Consider the following 17,745-nt stretch of genomic DNA (forward strand, 5'->3'; position numbering starts at 1 on the left):
CCTGTGGGGGCTTGGAGAACACCTGGGTTGCTGCTCCCCAGTTTTCAAGAGGCTGCTTTTAGGTGTCCCATGAAACACGACACGCTCGTTTCCATCAGTGCTCTCGGGGTGGCCAGAACTGGGGGGATGGGAGTTCTGCCCCGAGGACCTTCAGTCCCCAGAGGGGTCTGATGAGACACAATTGATGAAGAGGGACGCCTGCATTTCCAGTGGCTCCCGCTAGCACCAGCACTCAGGATCTTGGGGCAAAACGGATGCCGTGAAATGACTGCCACGGGTAAATCATGAGATCAGGGCATGTGCGAACTTCGTAAAACTTTTATTGATATATTTATCATGCCAACAATTGTTTATTTAAAATGCACATTGCATTTGAAAGGGAGGCAACAAACGAGGGTTGGGATCCCAGGCTGTTCCTGGAGGAGCCCCCAGGTTCACGAGAAAGCACGCACATCCTCCAGCTATGTGCTTTGATCACTCAGAGTTGCATTCTGGGAAACTCCTCCTAGAGAGCCCGGGCAGGATGTGTTTCGTTGGTAACTGGGAAACAACAACAGCAGCAAAAACAAGATAACTGCATCCTAAGACTTCTCAGAACGTCTCCGGCTTTGAAACTATTGACCCTCAAGGATCCCTCCCCACCCGATCTAGAGTGAGTGAGTGTGTGTGTGTGTGTGTGTGTGTGTGTGTGTGTGTATCTCCACTGAATAAAGATCACTGTTTTTGTTGCTGTTGGCTGTGTGTGTGTGTGTGTGTGTGTGTGTGTGTGTGTGTGTATCTCCACTGAATAAAGATCACTGTTTTTGTTGCTGTTGGCTGTCTCGCCAGACCCTTAGGATGGCCTTGGCACACTTGGCTCTACTTCTCGGTGGGATCCTGTGGATTCCAGCTGTGGGTGGACAGCCCTTCAGGAGCGTTTGGACTTGCTGCACGTAGGGCACAGAAGCTGACCCTTCGTGATGATGTACGCCCGGCCACCCAGCTGCTGCTCACAAACCTCGCAGACAAAGTGCTTTCGGTGCCAGGCCAGGTCTTCCACGCGCTGGTAATCCTCTGAGAATATTATCTGGGGAGGGGAGCAGAGAGTCGTACAGCTCAGGTGCTGTCCCTGGTAGACGGGGGCATGGGAGACAAGCCATAAGACGGTGGTCCCTCGTCCCCCATTCTTGTTTTGACCTTTCGGTCCTCAGTGGAGAAATCTGACATGAATCTAAGACAGTAAGTACCGTATTTGGCGAGGGTCATGGTTGCATCTTAGCTTCTGGGATCAAAAAAAAAAAAAAAAAAAAAAAATCCTCCGCTATTGTCAGGTTTTACGTACCTGGCATCGATGATGCTGTCCGGGCCAAATCCAAAGCCCACTTGTGCCCTGAGACGGAATCACCTACCCCAGTGAAGATGGCCTAAGAGCAGCTGAGCGACCAATGGCCAGTCTTCAAGAGCAAGAACACCCAAAGTCACTTGGGCTTGGAATAAAGTAACACTTTGGAACATCTATATATACAACGTGGTGAGGAACCGGAGAGCAAAACAGCATGCTGGTTAAACGTGCTTTCTGACTTTGGGGTCACACAGGGACCAGGTATGTGTTCTCACTTAAACACCAGCTGCATGACTTTGGGCAAATTACTCAACCTGCATGTGCCTCAGTTTCCACATCTGTAGGCTGGGGATATAAACACTACCCATCCCACGGGGTTTTATGAGTGCTGCGTGTGTTGCTACAGATGGAGTGCTCAGAAGGCTAACAGAGACAAAGTCAACGCTTCGTGGTTATCACCGACGTCTCCGAGCTGCACTTTTCTCGAATGTCACACGGAGGTAATGATTCTCTCTCCCTGAAGGACGGTTGGGAGATGTAAGTGGTACATCCTGTGCAACGTCTGCTGTGCATCAGGACGCGGTGTCGTTACGGCCAGCATACTGCTGTCCCCACGGCAACGAGGTGGGTGGGGCCAGGCCCGCTGACAGCCCTTTTCCTTCTGTAACATCCTTGCTCACACAGTTAATGAGGTAGGAGGATTACAGGGTCTTAACTTCACAGGGAGAGACCAACACGTGAAAGGTGGGAGGAGGCAGATATTGGCTTAACGTGAGGAAGACATTTCTAAGCCTCGTATGTGCCAAAGATGAAGGTAGTGAGTTTCTCGTCACCAGGGGCATGCAGGCAGTAGTTATGATCGGCACAGCCGTTATTGTCTCTATTCGTACACCTTAGAGGTTCTCTAGTCTAAATCCCTGTTGGAGAGCTGAACCCCTTTCACAGCATCTCTGACTGTCGGATTGTGTTACGTTAATGCTACATGATTTTATTGTATCGTCTTGTCTTACGTTATCCTAAGACTCACAGCAGCTTCCACTTCTTCGTTACTCGGGCCCCGTGCCAAGCGATTTCAGGCGTGATCTCGTTTACCCTCCCAGCAATTCCATGGGACGGGCACTGTTACCCTCCCATTTGGTAAGTTTTAAAACCGAGGCACGGGAGTTAGGGACCCACATGCCTCACGGATGCAGAGCCAGGTTTGAACGTGGGCCGTCTGCCTCCTGGCGGCACCCCATAATGTTCTTCTGAGCCCTCACTTGGTGCCAGGCCTTGTGCCAAGGATGAGACGTGACAGGTCCTCTGTGTCTGACCCATCCCGACAGGCCCGGGGGTGGGAACTAAGTTCTGCCCCACCTTGCAGATGGGAAAACAGAGGCTGAGAGCGTGAAGGGGGATCTGAGCCTCAGTTTTCCTATCTGTGGATCACGTCCTCACGAAGCCACGCTCCCCCGGGCCTCTGGGTCCCCCTCCTGCAGTCTGGGGGCGTCCACCCCGCTGGTCCTCACCTCGTCGCAGCCGGAGCACCGGGGCCGCAGGCTCTCGCAGTAATGACGGCCACACCAGGGCGCCCCGTCCTTCCAGAAGTAGATGAGGTCCACCAGCGGCTCGCAGCACTTGGTGCACACGAAGCAGGCAGGGTGCCACTGCTTGCTGTAGCCTGCCCTGTCCGAGTAGACCACAGGGCTGTCGGCGGGGGCCACCCCCTTGCAGAGCTCACAGACCTGGAAGGGTGGGGGAGGGCCCCCCAGGACACAGAGTGCATCGTAACCTGGATTGGAATTTCAACTCCAGTCTCTCTACTTCCTGGGTGACTTTGAGCAAGTTACTATACCTCTCTGTTCCTCACTTTTCTCATCGGCAAAGTGGGATAATAATAATACTGCCTACCTAGTAGGTAGTTGTGAGAACTCAGTAAAGTATCGGTTTGGCCATACAGCTTATGTGGCTTTTTCCGTAAGATCTTATGGAAAAACCCGAATGAACTTTTTGGCCAACCCAGTATTTGTGGGGCACAGTCATTCTCACACTTTTTGTTCTCAAGACCCTTTAGACTCTTAAAAATTTTTGCGAACCCTAAAGAGTTTTTGTTCGTGTGGGTAAGAGCTATTGATATTTACCATGCAAGAAATTAGAATGGAGGAAAAAAATTAAACAACTCTTAATTCATTAAAAAATAGTAAACCAACAGCATGTTAACATAAATATTTGTAACTAAAAATAACTGTATTTTCCAAAACAGAAAAATTGAGTCAGAGTGTGGCATTGTTTACATTTTTGCAAATCTCTAATGACTGGCTCAGTAGAGGACTTCTCGATTCTTAAAACTGTTTCAGCTTTGCATCGTTTGCATTACGTGGTTTTCTTTGAGATATATGAAAAAAATCTGACCTTACACTGATTAGAGATTGAAAAGGGGAGGCAGGCATTTTAAATAGCCTTTCTAGATAACTGTGGAATATTTTTCTTTACTATTAAATCAAAATTAAACAAGTGTTAGCTTCTCAAAAGTGAGTTAATGTGGAGTCTGAAACCATATCAACCAACCCTTCATCCCGTTTACATTAAAACACACTGGTCCACCTTGCACTTCGAGTGGATCTTTTACCTATGTAGAATTAACTTTTAATAAACTTAAACTTTTAGAAAAGTTTCGACTTACAGAAAAATTGTGGCGATAGTACAGAGAATTCTCGTATACACCGCACCCGCTTTCGTCTGTTCTTAGCACCTTCCATTAATACGGTGTCACAATCAATTAACCACTATTGAAATGTTATTTTTCACTAAAGTCCCAACTCTATCCAGATGTGCTTAGATTCTACCTTCTGTCCTTCTCCTCTTGTAGGATTGGATCCAGGATCCCACATTACATTAGCGATCATGTCTCCTTAGGCTCCTCTGGGCTGTGACAGTTTCTCAGACTTTCCTTGTTTTTAATAACCTTGGTGGGGGGGGGTACCAGTCAGATATTTGGTAGACTGTCCCTCAGTTGGGATTTGCCTGATGTTATTATCGTGACCGCATTGGGAGGAAGACCACAGAGCTGAATGGCCGTTCTTATCACGTCCCATCCACACGACCGACCTCCAACATGTGTAAAATCTTTCCAGCCATTTTGGAGTTTCTCACCTGCTCCTCAGAACTCGGATGATGAGGATGATGCCGGGGCAGTGGTGTGTCCAACTCGGGTGTTCTCCCTCCTGCCTGACACCCTTACGGAAACCCGAGAGAGCTACTTTCCCTTCTAGACTTATCTCCCTTTTAAGCAGACCTGTATTTCCCCCCGGACATGGCCAAACCCAGGTTCACAGAGATTCAGTGATCGCTGAGCAGCAGTAGCTGGCAAGAGGCTCAGCTGGGGTTTGAACACAGGCCAAGCCTGACCCCAAAGCCAGGGCTCTTTGTGCTCGGCGGTGCGGCCTTTCCATCGGAGTCAGCAAACTTGGGCCAAACGCGGCCTCCGCCTGTTCCCGTAGGAACCATCTGGGTCGAATGGGTTTTACGTTTGAACTCTTCATTTAGTGAAATGTTTTCTCCCGAAAAAGAATTCCATTTTTCTCATAGTAGACCGGGGTTTTGGACTGAATGGTGCCCCTCCCCCAGTTAACATGTTGAAGCCCTGACCCCCTGATGTGACTGTATTTGGACATGGGGCCTTCAAGGAGTTAACTGAGTTTACATGAGGTCATTAGGCTGGGGCCCTCATCAAATAGGACTGGTGTCCTCATAAGAAGAGAGACCGGAGATGGATGGCTGTCTCTTTCTCTTTCTGGGTGTACGCAGAGGGGAGGCCACGTGAGGGTACAGTGAGAAGGTGGCCCCCTCTGCAAGCTAGAAAGAGGGGTCTCGCCAGAACCTAACCCTGTCAGCACCTTGATCTTGGACTTCTAGTCTCCAGAACTGGGAAGAAAAAGACCTTTCTGTTGTTTAAGCCACGTGGCCTGTGATATTCTGTTATGGCCGCCTGATGCTAGCTAATACGGCCTGTATTACAAAAACCTGTCTTAATGATACTACTGTATTTTGAATTTCAAAAAAACCATTGTGCATATTTCTTTTCTCTCTTGTTACATAAAGTACCTAAGTGATGTCATCAACTCCAGCTCTTGGTCCACAACACCTGAGAGATAGATTACCTGGCTCCCTACAGAAAATATTTGCTGATCCCTGGCTTGAGAGGAACACTCCGTCTTACTAAGCACCAATTATGTGTCAGCCCAAATAGAGGTATTTATTGTTTTGCTATGTAAAGACGAAGAGGCATATATATTCAGAGCCTAAACACTTAGAATTCTTTACATACTTTAACTGCATACTTACTATACTCTTGTACATGAAGAGGAAATAAACATTAAAATGATGGAAGTTGGGGAAAGAAAACCAAATGACAAAATGTGGCCATGTACTGAGTGTGGTCCCTAAGCACCGTCGTGGATGAGCTCGTGTTCAGCTGAGGAGCGTGTTTGGTTAACGGCTCCTGGCTGCCTCATGATGCTGCTCCTTAGAACGTGCTGGGTTTTCGCTTTCAGTTATGCCCACAAGAATGACGGGTGTGAGTCCTTCACCACAGTGAAACCCTGTCCTTCTGCATGTGACTGAGCCCCAGCTCACCTGGAACTCATCAGAGGGTCCGAACCAAAAATAGGTGATGGGGAATTCCCTGGTGGTCCAGCGGTCGGGACTCCACGCTTCCGTACCAGGGGGCACGGGTTCGATCCCTGGCTGGGGAACCAAGATACCGCAAGCCTCACAGTGTGGCAAAAAATTACAAAAACAAGCAAACAAAACAAACCAGAAATAGGTGATGGATCCGCGTTCATTGACTGTCACATCTCCAGAAGTGTAAACTGTCTGGTGAGGGCTGTTTGAGAAGCAAGTGAATTTTCTGTCTGTGGGTCTTCCTGAATTTCACAAAATGAAATTTCCGGCCCCTTTCCTCCCACACACAAGGGGCTTTTACTGTCCATCCACCACCCCTGGTGGCGTATCACCAGGATACATCAGTGGGGCGCCTGACTCCAAGTTTCCAGATGTGCCCCAGAAGTGGGGAAAGGGAGGGATATAAATGCACCTGGATGTGCCTGGTGGGTACCAGCAGGCGCCCGCGACCCGTAGAAGGAAATAAAGGGATGTGAGGTCAGGAAGCAGTTTGGGGGGGTGATCATGGGTGTCTCCGAACTGTGGGTGGGGACTTCACTTTGGAGGTAACGGGAAGCCATTGCTGGTTCTGGAGCGCGGGGGTGCGGTTTGCACTGAGGGGAGATAACTCTGCGAGCACCGTCTCAATGGTCTTTGTCAGGAGCCTCTCTGGGGAGTGTCTCTTCCCTTGTTGTCCCCCAGCATCCCTGGCCGTGCACCCTGTCACCACCAGTAGCCAGTCCTTTTTTAAGCAAACAGTGTCATGGACATTTTATGAAAACATGTTGTCAGACTAATGAATCCTGTCAACATGCATCAGGAACCAATTTCTTCTTCTGGCCTCTGAGCTCTTTTCCATGCCCCCTTCCCTGTGGTCTCAAAGGACAAGAGATCTGACAGTGTCTTGGCTCTGTCAGCTGGTGGCCGCTCAGCCACTAGGGGCAGCCTGACAACCAAGAGTGAGGCTGCCCAGCCTGCCCGAGTCCTGGGAGCCTGGTCCTGCCTGTCTCTGCACAAACTTATTCTCCTAGCATCCTTGGAAGGGAGGTTTACAGTTTCTCAATTGCAGTGGATGGTTGAGAGGGGGGCTAGCACCTTAGTTTCTTCACCTGTCAAATAATACTCAGAACATCACAGGTCTGCTGCATGGATTAAATGAGATAATAGAATTAATGAACTTTACAAGGGTTCCGTGATAATTCGCGAAAATCTCCCGTTATCCCTACGAAGCCCTCCTTGTAGAAAGCTGAGGAGCTAAATCCATTGCCCAAGATGACACGGATGTCGAAGGCGGGATCTGCTTCTGGTTTGGAGGCCTGGGTTCCTTTCGGTAGCACCACGAGCACGAAGATTGGCAGGAGGTCATTCCTCCCACCCATGAGCTCCGTGTTTTCCATCTCTGTTGTTTCCCTCCGTGCAAGGCCAGAGAATCTCAAAGTCATGTGAGTTTCATCTTCTGTCACTACCGCAGACTCGGCTACAATCCGTGCCCGCCCTGGTGGGGCTGCTCTCCTCCCTCTCCCATCCCACCCCCTCCAAGACAGCGTTCTCAGCCTCGAGTCTGCCCCAGCAGCAGCGTGCTGTACCTCCCCACCCCGAGCGTCTGATTAGAAGGTCTGGGACGGGGCAGGGGAATTTGCAAACTCCCAGGGGACGCTGGTATGGTCAGGGGACCGCACTTCGAGACCCACTGTCATAGCGTGTTTGAACATGACCTTATATAAAAACTCAGCAAAAATGACGTGACCGGTTAGGTTCCATTACAGCAAAAGCCAACTTGAATTCCTGGGCTGCCTGAATTCTAGACTAGTTTGAAGAAAGCCCACCGTGGTCCTTCCCAGGCAACTTCCCCTGTGGAGGAGCCACTTTTGGTCGAGTAGAAGTCCTTTGGAACTAGGCTAAAAGGCACAGAGAAGACCATTGATCCTTAGCATGTCAGTGGGTTCTCATTCAGACCCCCAGCTGTCTAAGACTAGAGCCTTCTCATGGGACTCTGTCCGGCCTTTGCCACGTAACCTAGTTTGCAGACGGTGGTCCCCCCCCCCCCCCCCGGGGGAAGGAGCTGTAGCACAGACCTTTCGTGGGTAGAACACATGTGACGTTTCTCCTGGTGCCACTGAAGTTCTGTCTTGCCCTGTTCAAATGGTGAGAGATTCTTCTTCACAAGCGTCTAAATGAAAGAGTTTGTATATTCTGTACTTTGGGCCTTTGTAAACACTTGCACTGAGAAAGCTGAGGAGCATTCTAGATTCAGCTGCCTGCAAAGCTCAGACCCTGCAGAGCTGCCATGAGGTGTGGAAACGATGCCGGCAACTTCTTGGACCCTCCTCCAACCAATACCCATATTCCCTTTCTTTGCATACGGTCCCGCCTTAGTAACTCGCTTCTGTAGAACAGAATGTGGTGGAAGGGATGCTGTAGATCCCTGAGGTAGGTCATAAAGGCAACACAGCTTCCACCGGCTCTTTCTTGGGAGTCCTGAGGCCCGCATCCTAGGGCAGCCACACGGAGAAAACACAGAGATAGAGGGAGAGGCCGGGGCCCCTGCTGGTCCAGCCGTAGCTGTATCTGTCTTCCGAGCATCAAGGCCAGATGTCAGGGACAGAGACGAGCTCTCCCGCTGAGCTCTGCCCAGATGGCTGATCTGTGAGATCAGCAAGTTCCAGACGTCTTGGAACAGGTGTTCTAAGCCGCTGCATCTCAGGGTGGTTTGCTGTGCGGCCCCAGGTAACAGGAGAAGCACACGTGGACACGCAGAGTTATTCGGGCTTCTGAAATGGAAGTCACCAAGACACAAAGTGTTTCAGGAAGCAGCAGGTTCAGGACAGCGGCCCCGGGTTCCGCGGCCAAAGAGCCGTCTCCAGGGGTGAGCCGCACTGGCCTTCAGGGATGGATCTGCAGATACTGAGAGCCCCGTAAACCAGCCGTAATTCGTCTGCCGCGGTTGTCAGCAGTTCTGTTCCAATCATGCGGTTCTTTTCTGGAAGGTCCTTATCCAAAGGTCTCCCCAGTCTAAACCCAGATGCCTCGTGAAAAGCTCACCATTACAATACAGTAAATATTGACTCAAGGGCCTTGAATTCAGGCACTGGCTTCTTTCCAGCACAAATACTCAACAATTTATTTATAAACAGCATCTCTCCATTTCCTCTTATGGCGATTATTCACCATCTTTGCTTTGCAGCCTCGTCTATCGGCAGTTTTTTGGGTTTTTTTCCTCCTCTTTCCTGGCGCAGGGTCACGGCTGGCATGTTTAGCCTCTTGCGTTCTCTTGCCCCACACGGGCACCTCCCCGAGGTTCCTTATGGTGCAGAATAGGTGGGTGGGCGCAGGCGCTGCGGTTAGGGTCCCGGCCTTTGCGCGAGGTCCCGCCGTAGCTTCTCCTGGGGGGATCTCCGAGCCTCAGTTTCCGCATCTGTGACACGAGGTGGGCCCTGATCGTGGGAAGTGCTTTGCACGTGGGGTCAGTGCTGTGGGTCCGCCAGTGCTGTCTGTGTCTCCCACGTCTTCTGGGGGCAGGTCCTTGAGGAGGGGGCTCTCTCCCAAGCGAGGCAGAATGTCAGGCGTTTCTAACCGCGTCTCCCTCACTGGTTATCTGGTGGAGGGGGAGGAGGATGGGGCCAGGAAGTCTTCCCAAATGCGACCCTTGGAAGGGAGAACATCAGCCTGGGGTGTTCTCGAATCCGGGTTCGACAAGGGTATCCCTACAACGGAATGCTGCCGAGTAGGGACAAGGCTTACGTGTGGTCATCTCTGTGGCAGAGGCGTCGCAAGGTGTCTGGGCCACACGGGGGCTCTGGAAGCAGGAGCTTCTGTCCTTGGGAGTCTGTATGGGGTTTGAGGTGAGGCAGGCCTGAGTTCCAGTTCTGGCTTCACGGCTCACCAGCTAGACGACTAGTGAGGGGGATGATATGTCTTGCCGGGTAGTTCTTGGGATTGAATAAAACAACCGTGTGAAGCCTCTGGCGTGCCGCCTGGCACAGTGTAGGTCGTCAACGAATGGCAGATGACACTCTCATCAGAATCATCAGAGTCACCAAGCAACCTCCAGTAGCGTAATAAAATTGAACAAGGCCCAGGTCATTCATACACAGTGAAAACCATTTTTTATGGTTCTTCTAGTTCCAGGGTCAGCAGAGGACATCCCTGGGGCCAGATCTGGCCTGCTGCCTGGTTTTACAAATAAAGTTTTATTGAGACACAGCCCTGGTCATCTCTTGAGATATTGTCTTTGGCTGCGTCAGTGCCACAAGGACAGAGGCCAGTGGTTATGACTGAGACCTCGTGGCTCATAAAGCCTGAAATAGTCACAGTCTGCCCTTTACAGGAAAAGTTTGCCAATCCCTGTTTTAGTCAATGGACTATTACGCAGCCCACTTTGTGGGGGGGGGGGGGAGAAAAAGATAGTCGTGAAGCCTTATGTGGCAACACGGCAAAGTATTTATAGTATGAAAAGCAGGATAAAAGGAATTTTCTGTGGAAAATAAAATCTCCTTTAATGTCATTAAAATATCTCTCCTGTTAACAAGGTGGCAGGCAGATGCTGAGGAACCTGGTAACCATGGTGATTTCGGGGTGGGGGCTGCCTTTGATCCTCTGTCCTCCGGCTCAGGCAGGGCTCGCAGGCCTGGGGGCGCACGGTGGTTTCAAATTCGCAGAGAGGGGCTGGCAGGAAAACCAGCCTGCCAGCCCACAAGCCAAACATCTGCTCGGACCAAGCTTTGGAAGTCCCTTGCCCACAAGTATGTCCCTTGGGGGGCGGGGGGGGGCTGGAGTCGGGCTGAGCCGCCAGCGGCTTTTAAGTTTCCATCTGAGACGCCCACCTCGTGGGAGGGAGGGGACCCACGCCTCGGGTCCCGGTCCCTCCTTTGTGCATTCTTGTGGGGAAAGGGGGCAGGGGTGTTACACTGTAATTTGGGACCAAATTAACACATCTTTACGACTTCCAGCAATGTCTTTACTTCTTTCAGTCTGTTCTCCTTTTAATCACTTTCTCTGGGGCCACGCCTTGGCCCATGAGGCAGGAGCTGGGGTCTCCCGGCAGGGATGAAAAGTACGAAAGGGCGGAGATGACAGTAAATGCTATGTCCTGGCTTTCTTTCGTCTTTCTTCGGTTACAAGTTTGGGGTGTACGGAAGGGCGGAAATTCCTGGGCAGGGTGACCACGCCCAGGAAATCGGTACATTTAATTTTGGAGAAAATATCCAGTAAACTTTCTAAACGCAGGGAAATGGTCTGGTAGAGCTGGTCACCGTCCGAGCATTGAGGTCCAGTGTCCGTAGGATCCATCCAGGTGGGAGAGGTCGGGAGCCGGGGCCTGGAAAGCAGATATGGGGCCCCGCCGTGCTGCTGTGGAATGGTCTGGGCTGCAGGGGTGGGCGGCTCCATGGCCACGGAACGCTTCGAAGCCCCCAAGACCCCCGAGAACCCACGGTGGGTGGGACTGGGGTTGGGCAGGCACGTCCTTCCCTTGTTCTTGGCTCGCAGGCAAGAGGCCCTCAAGTTCTTCAGCAGGCTGGGCTGGGAGTAACTCTGCACACTGGCTCTCACGCCAGCAAACATAATTGCACGTGCCCTCGCTTTGTCCCCACCCTGCTGGGACCCCACAGGGCTGGTGACGCGGAAGGACCTGGGCTGGAACCTCACCGGCACACCGGTTAACCTCGCTGTGCCTCAGGCTCCACGTCTGTGAAATGGGTATAACCACCCCAAGCTGTCTCGCCGGTCGTTCGGAGGATTCAAAGAGATGAAGGAGCCTGCTGTGCAGTAACCACCGCGCACACACAGAGGGGCAAGTCAGGCTAATTATTGGGGGTTTTTTACTTGGCCTCACTGGTTCAAAGGGCCTGCTTTGGGAGTGCCAGCGGTGGGTTAGTATCTGGGATTTTTGTGCCGTGGCGATTGCTCATGAAGAGGGATGAGCCTCGGGGCACTTGCCATGCCACTGCCTCTCCTGAGCTCAGGGTCCGGATGACACTTTCAGGGACCTGCCCTGAGGTCGGCATGGGCGGCCGCAGCTTTGGGGTTCGTTCCCAGACGTGCCACGGCTGATTTCAGGTTGCCCGTCCTGTCACGGGGCCCATGGGAAGGCCCGGCGGAGGGCCTTACTCAGATCCGAGTAAGTGAAGGGCCCCTGTGCAGTGTTCTCAAAGCTGGACACCCTACGCCAGGGGGCCACATAAGTCTAGAAAATGCCCCTGTTCGCATCTCTTGGACCCTCCCTGTGTACCAGATCGGCACTTATCATTTTGGCTGAGCTTAAATGGAAGGTCGTTTTTAACCCTCTTTAGCAGCGGTTCTCAAAGTATTGTCCCCGGCGTTGGCATCAACCTGGAGACTCGTTAGAAATTCAGATTCTCCGCCTCCGCCTGCACCAGCAAGCCTGGGGTGAGACCCAGGCCTCTGGATTTTAGCCAGCTTCCAGGTGCCGAGAACCACTGCCGTAGCCTCCTAAAGGCTCTGAGAAGTCCAGCCCTAAAGACACCCACTCCGTTTTGTTTGGTCTGATGTCCCCTTTACATGGCCGCGTGGCCCGTTTATAGCTTCATGGCCATGAGCTTTCAAGGAATAAGCTTTGGGAAACAGGAAAGAGGGGTTTGGGGGCTGACAGAGTTGGTTCGAATCCCATAGCCTCCCTTGGGCGGTTGGGAGCTTTACATCAGACACTCTCCTGCTTAGCGCTGTCCTCGGTCCAGAGAAAGGCCGCTAAAGGGTAGCCGCTAACAACAGTAATGACGTCACCATTAGGGTGATAAAGTGTGATATGTCACCGTCGTAGCTCCGGTGTCATACACTTCACGTGTCCTTCTTTTTGCCGTCTTTTCTTTCATTAATCACTGTTTGATTTGGGGGGTCAGCCCTGTGCTTCCTCCCCGTAGCTGGGTTCTCAGGTTGAATGCCCTGACTGCTTCTAGGAAAGTTCCTGGCCCTCGTCAGGGCAGCAAAAGTCAGGCTTCCTGCCCGATGCTTGTCTGTGGTAACGGCCCTACCTGCCCTTTTATGGGAACAAGAGGAGCCCAGCACACACGACAGCCAGCACCCATGTCCCCTTGATATGCCACCCCCTGGGGTAGAGCAGAGCAGTTGAGGCAGCGAGTCCACAGCCAGGCCCAATGGCAGGGCTGCCGGGGACAAGCCGTCTATGGCCTGGCGGGCTACTTAGCTACCTTAATAGAATTTGCTCCCCGGCTTCAAGGAGACAAAACAGGGAGTTAGATAACAAGCGGGGTTTTATAACTCAGAATCACACAGTAGAAAGAGTATGATGATCCGGCGTCTGCCCCTTAGAAACGATGGGGCCTCGGAGAAGGCACCATTCTTCTCTGAATCTCTGACTGCTCACCTGTAAAATGGGGCTGGTGAAATCCACCTACCACGTTAACGGTTCGAATTAATCCAAGACCTGGAAGTAGTGGGCCCAGCACGTGGCGCACCGCAGGCGCTTAAGGCATGTGAACTTGAAATCTCATCGTCCTTTCGGGCAAAACGGCCACCCAAGTGGTCCCCATCTTTCAAGGATCAATTTAGTTCGAACATGGGACTTCCCTGGTGGTCCAGTGGTTTGAGAATCCGTCTTGCAGTGCAGAGGACGCCGGTCTGATCCCTGGTGGGGGAACTAAGATCCCACATGCTGCGGGGGAACTAAGCCTGTGAGCCGCAACTAGAAAGCCCGCATGCCGCAACTACAGAGCCCACGCGCCACAACTAGAGAGAAGCCTGCACGCCACAACGAAGGATCCTGCGTGCTGCAACTGAGACCGGACGCAGACAAAAACGAAACCTAAATTTAGTTTGAACGTTCATTCATTCATTCCCTTGTTCAGTCATTCATGGATCGCATATTTATCAAGTGCCTACTCTCTATATTATATAGATGGCTCCTGCTGCAGATACAGAGATGGACAAGACAGGACCTCAGTATTTAGAGGGGGTGACGGATGTGAGTCTACTGACATAATTCGTTATCTAATTAAGATTGGGGTTAGGGTCAGGAAGGAAAAGTCTTCCCAGCGAGCCCAACCCACCAATATCGGCTTCCTTCGGATTCCCTCTTTACTGCCTGGTCTTATTTAAATGCTTCCAAAGTGTCAGAGCCATTTCCTAAAGTTGACTGTTGCCGAGGCCCTGGGACCTCAGGCCGCCTCTGCTCCACTTCCACGCTGTCCAAACCCGTGGGCCGAGTCCAGGATAAAATACTACGTTCTCAGATCAGCATTCCTCTCTTGGGGATGGCAACTGGGAAATGTCACAGACTTGATGACGTTGCATTCCAGCTTGGAATTACGCAGCACTAATGTGTGAAAGACCGATGGCTGCTGGAGGGTGGATAGAAGGCAGGACTGGGGAGGAGGCTGGTTTATGAAACATGGTAACTGGATCTAATGTTTTCAAAAGTTCCTGGCATGTGAATTCTTCCTGAGAAATGGGTCTTTTCAGGACCATCATCAATTTGTGCTAGTGAAAATCAATTTTATTCTTTTGTCTTTTTGTTCCTTTCATTGGATGGCGACGATGCCAAATGAACGTGCCCACGGGGCGGGGGTGGGAGATGCAGGGTGCAGGTTTTGGATAACAAGTATGAGTCACTGCAGGGAAGAAAGACCCAGCCCCCTCTGGATGTACTGACAGCGTCGTTCGGACTGGCATTTCCCTGGGGTGTCTGGCTCACACGGGTGACGGCTAGCCTCTTTCCAGCAAGGCAGGTGATTTGCTTGAGGACCCTCTATATTGGCACTTTTAGCTCCAAATGCCACATAGAAGCATGAAGCCTCTTGGGTGACAGGGGTTGGGGGCCCATGAAAGTGAGCAAACAGCCCCACGTGGCCCCAATCTCAAGCCTGCCACCTCTCCCTACGGCCCTTGGAGTAACGTCCTAAATCTATAGCATCCCAATACGGGGACAGTGTCCTCTGCTTGTTTGATTTCCTGGGGCTCGGTGGACAGTACAGGCCAATCAATGCTTGAGTGATGGATGGACAGGGGGCCTGACTCTTCAGGAAGCGTGCCCCTGCTGACCTCGCCAGCCTTGGGCCCCCCTGCACCCTGGTACCACACTTCCGGCCACCTGGGACTTCATTCAGTCCTCTGACTGTGTTGTGCTGTCCGAGACTTTCACCTTTTTTTGCACATGATCACCTCTTGAAGGCAACACAGGTCTTCCCCGAAGAGCCTGAAAGCCTGGGGCACTCTTAATTGTTCTCCCAAGGCCAGCGTGGGCCTCACCTCCTCCCCAAAGCCTACCCTCACCCCCAAGCAAGGATAGATGCCCTTTCTCTGCACTGTGATGGTTTGCTTGTCTGTGACCTCTCCTGGACCACGACCAAGAATGAAGGCAGGAACAGAGCCCGGAGCTGGGGCCCTGCTCCTGCAGCCCTGGCCTGGGCGGTTTCAGCCAGACCCGATGGATGGATGGATGGGCGGATGGGAGGGACTTACGTGTTCCTTGGACGGGTCGCTGATGCTGCCGTTGGCAGTTGGGGCGGCCGTCTCTGCGCCCTCGGGCTTCTCTTGCTGCTTCCCCTCCTCCTTGGGCAAGCCGCCCTGCCCAGGGAGCGCTACTTCGCCCACGCCCAGGGCCTCGCTCTTATACTGCTTCACAAACTCCTCCATCGCTTTCAGCTCGTTCTCCAAGAGTCCGCGGCAGCGAGAGGGGTCCTGGTCGTAGACGGGGAGCTGACGCAAGAGCTGACGCCGCCGGTAGTAGGCGCCCTCGGTTCCCGTCACTGGCTGCTTCTCCTTGGGGATGAGCTCCATGTACTGCAGGCCCTGGGGGAGAGGAGACCCAGCACCGTGATTCCCAAGCACCAGGCGGAGAGATCTGAGCCCCGGCAAGACCCGGGCTTCTTCAGGTCTCTGCAGAACCCAAGGATTATTCTCAAGGAGGAAATGGGGTGAATTGGGGGAACACTGGAAAGAGGCCTAAATAAGCTTCCACTCTCCCCTGAGTCACATTCACAGATTCACATTCTTGATGAGGATCGGGTAATTTCAGTAGACGTTCCTTTTCGATTTGCTGGCTTTGCAACAAGGATTTTGTTTCCTTCAGAACCGAATATTTTTACCTCATTTACCTCATGGCAATGCTTCTCATTTAAAAAAAAAAAAGTCGATCTAGTTTAAAATTGCTTTTCTTGGCAAAGTATAATTAAATCACTCTAGGCAGAAGGTATTTCATAGTTTATTAATTAAAAAATATGCAAAGGCACCTTCTAATAGTAGAATCGACAAGGTCTCAGGTCAATAACATTTCCACACCAACAGGGCTGGCATAGATGGTAGACCATCTGAATATTAATATGTCCATGGATAACTGTCCAATGGCCTTTTGTTGGTTTGCTTGCTTGCTTTTAAAAAATGAGCAGAAATCTTACACTTGGGTGGGTCCCAGGGACGGGGAGATTAGGGGAAGATAAAGGTCAAGGCCACACAGCATGAGAAAGTGTGAAAGGCCAGTTGTTTGTCCTCGACTACTGTTCTCCACCGCTGTGCCCGACCCTGACCCTGACCCTGACCCGTAGCTGACTCGCCCACCAGACGGCCTGATTCCCATGCCCCCATGGCGTACTTACCCTCTTAGAGTCTGCCTGCCCCATATCTCGTCCTTGGGGCTGGACTCACTGGAGTTGCGTTAACCAACTTGGAGAATGCGATTCATAATGGGCAGTGCCAGCTGCGGCCTCACTGTGGGCAGCAGAGCCCCCCCTTTTTTTTTTTTTTGCGGTACGCGGGCCTCTCACACCGCTGTGGCCTCTCCCGTTGCGGAGCACAGGCTCCGGACGCGGACGCGCAGGCGCAGCGGCCACGGCTCAAGGGCCCAGCCGCTCCGCGGCACGTGGGATCCTCCCGGACCGGGGCACGAACCCGCGTCCCCCGCATCGGCAGGCGGACTCTCAACCACTGCGCCACCAGGGAAGCCCCTGTAAGAGCCCTTTTAGAACAGCAAGACGCAGGTGTGGGAATGCAGTTGAGGGGTGGCGGTGAGCGCCCCACCCTCGGCGGCTCAGCCCTAGATCCTGGGGGACCCGGCTGAGACCTCCCGGCCGTGTGGGCTCACGCACACCCCCTCTTCGTCCCTGTTCTTCTGCACAGCCCCTCATACTCTCAGGGTACTTTCTAGACACGGGAAATGGCCTGGGTGGTGCACAGAGTCCTGGGGTGTCGGGAAATTTGGGTTTCTAGCTCCAGCCCTGGCGCTGCCGCTCTGTGTGTAAGATCAGGGAAGCACCCAGCCCCCGCCTCCGCTTCCTCATCTGCAGAGTTCAGGGTAGAAAGCACGATCGTTAGGGTCTGGGCCCTTGTGAGAGGTCAGTGGCGACCTCGCTCGATCCTCCTCAAGGATCAAGAGGAGAGCAGTGTCACTCAGCCGAGTCCGCAGCCGCGAAAAGGGGCCAAGGTAGGCTGGCTGGCCAAAGAGTCCCAGGCCCTTCACCCAGCACTCAGAAGAACCAGAAGCCCTGGGGAGTCCGCAGCTGACCACACGTCTGGCAGGGGCTGATTCCTGCTGTATCTTGGGAAGACCGTGGCTTTTCTCTTGATCAGTGTGAAACTGCAGGTGGCCTCCAAGGACAACAGGCCAGACGGGTAGATCTGAAGACCCTTGTCTCAAACTTTGGGGTGTCTAGGACTCACTTGGTGACCTTGTGGGAAAGCTTCCCAGGCCCGCTCTGATTTAGGAGCCTGCAGGGGCCTGGAAGTGAGTCCTCCTGGGGGAGACTGAAGTAGGACATCCGAGGGCAGTGGGTGGGGGAAGGGATGGGACCCACAGAGGACAGGAAGCCAGCAGC

At 52.4% G+C, this 17,745-nt stretch overlaps 1 protein-coding gene across 3 annotated transcripts in view; it reads right to left on the reverse strand.

The window, feature by feature from the left end:
• Positions 1-303: 303 nt before the first annotated feature.
• LMCD1 (LIM and cysteine rich domains 1) overlaps positions 304-17,745 on the reverse strand; it is a 60,002-nt gene continuing 42,560 nt past the window's right edge. The window contains exons 4-6 of one of the 3 annotated variants that reach the window (XM_059077752.2): positions 15,398-15,727; positions 2,830-3,045; positions 304-1,066 (exon numbers count right to left, since the gene is read on the reverse strand). In XM_059077752.2, the coding sequence (XP_058933735.1) occupies positions 908-1,066; positions 2,830-3,045; positions 15,398-15,727 (705 nt within the window). In that variant the 3' untranslated portion in view covers positions 304-907. Of the gene's footprint in view, positions 1,109-2,829; positions 3,046-5,724; positions 6,047-15,397; positions 15,728-17,745 lie in introns of those variants that run through there. The other 2 variants (XM_067043572.1, XM_067043573.1) reach the window with 2 other exon arrangements.

The sequence above is a fragment of the Kogia breviceps genome, chromosome 10 (assembly GCF_026419965.1).
Source record: "Kogia breviceps isolate mKogBre1 chromosome 10, mKogBre1 haplotype 1, whole genome shotgun sequence".
Lineage (NCBI taxonomy): Eukaryota > Metazoa > Chordata > Mammalia > Artiodactyla > Physeteridae > Kogia > Kogia breviceps.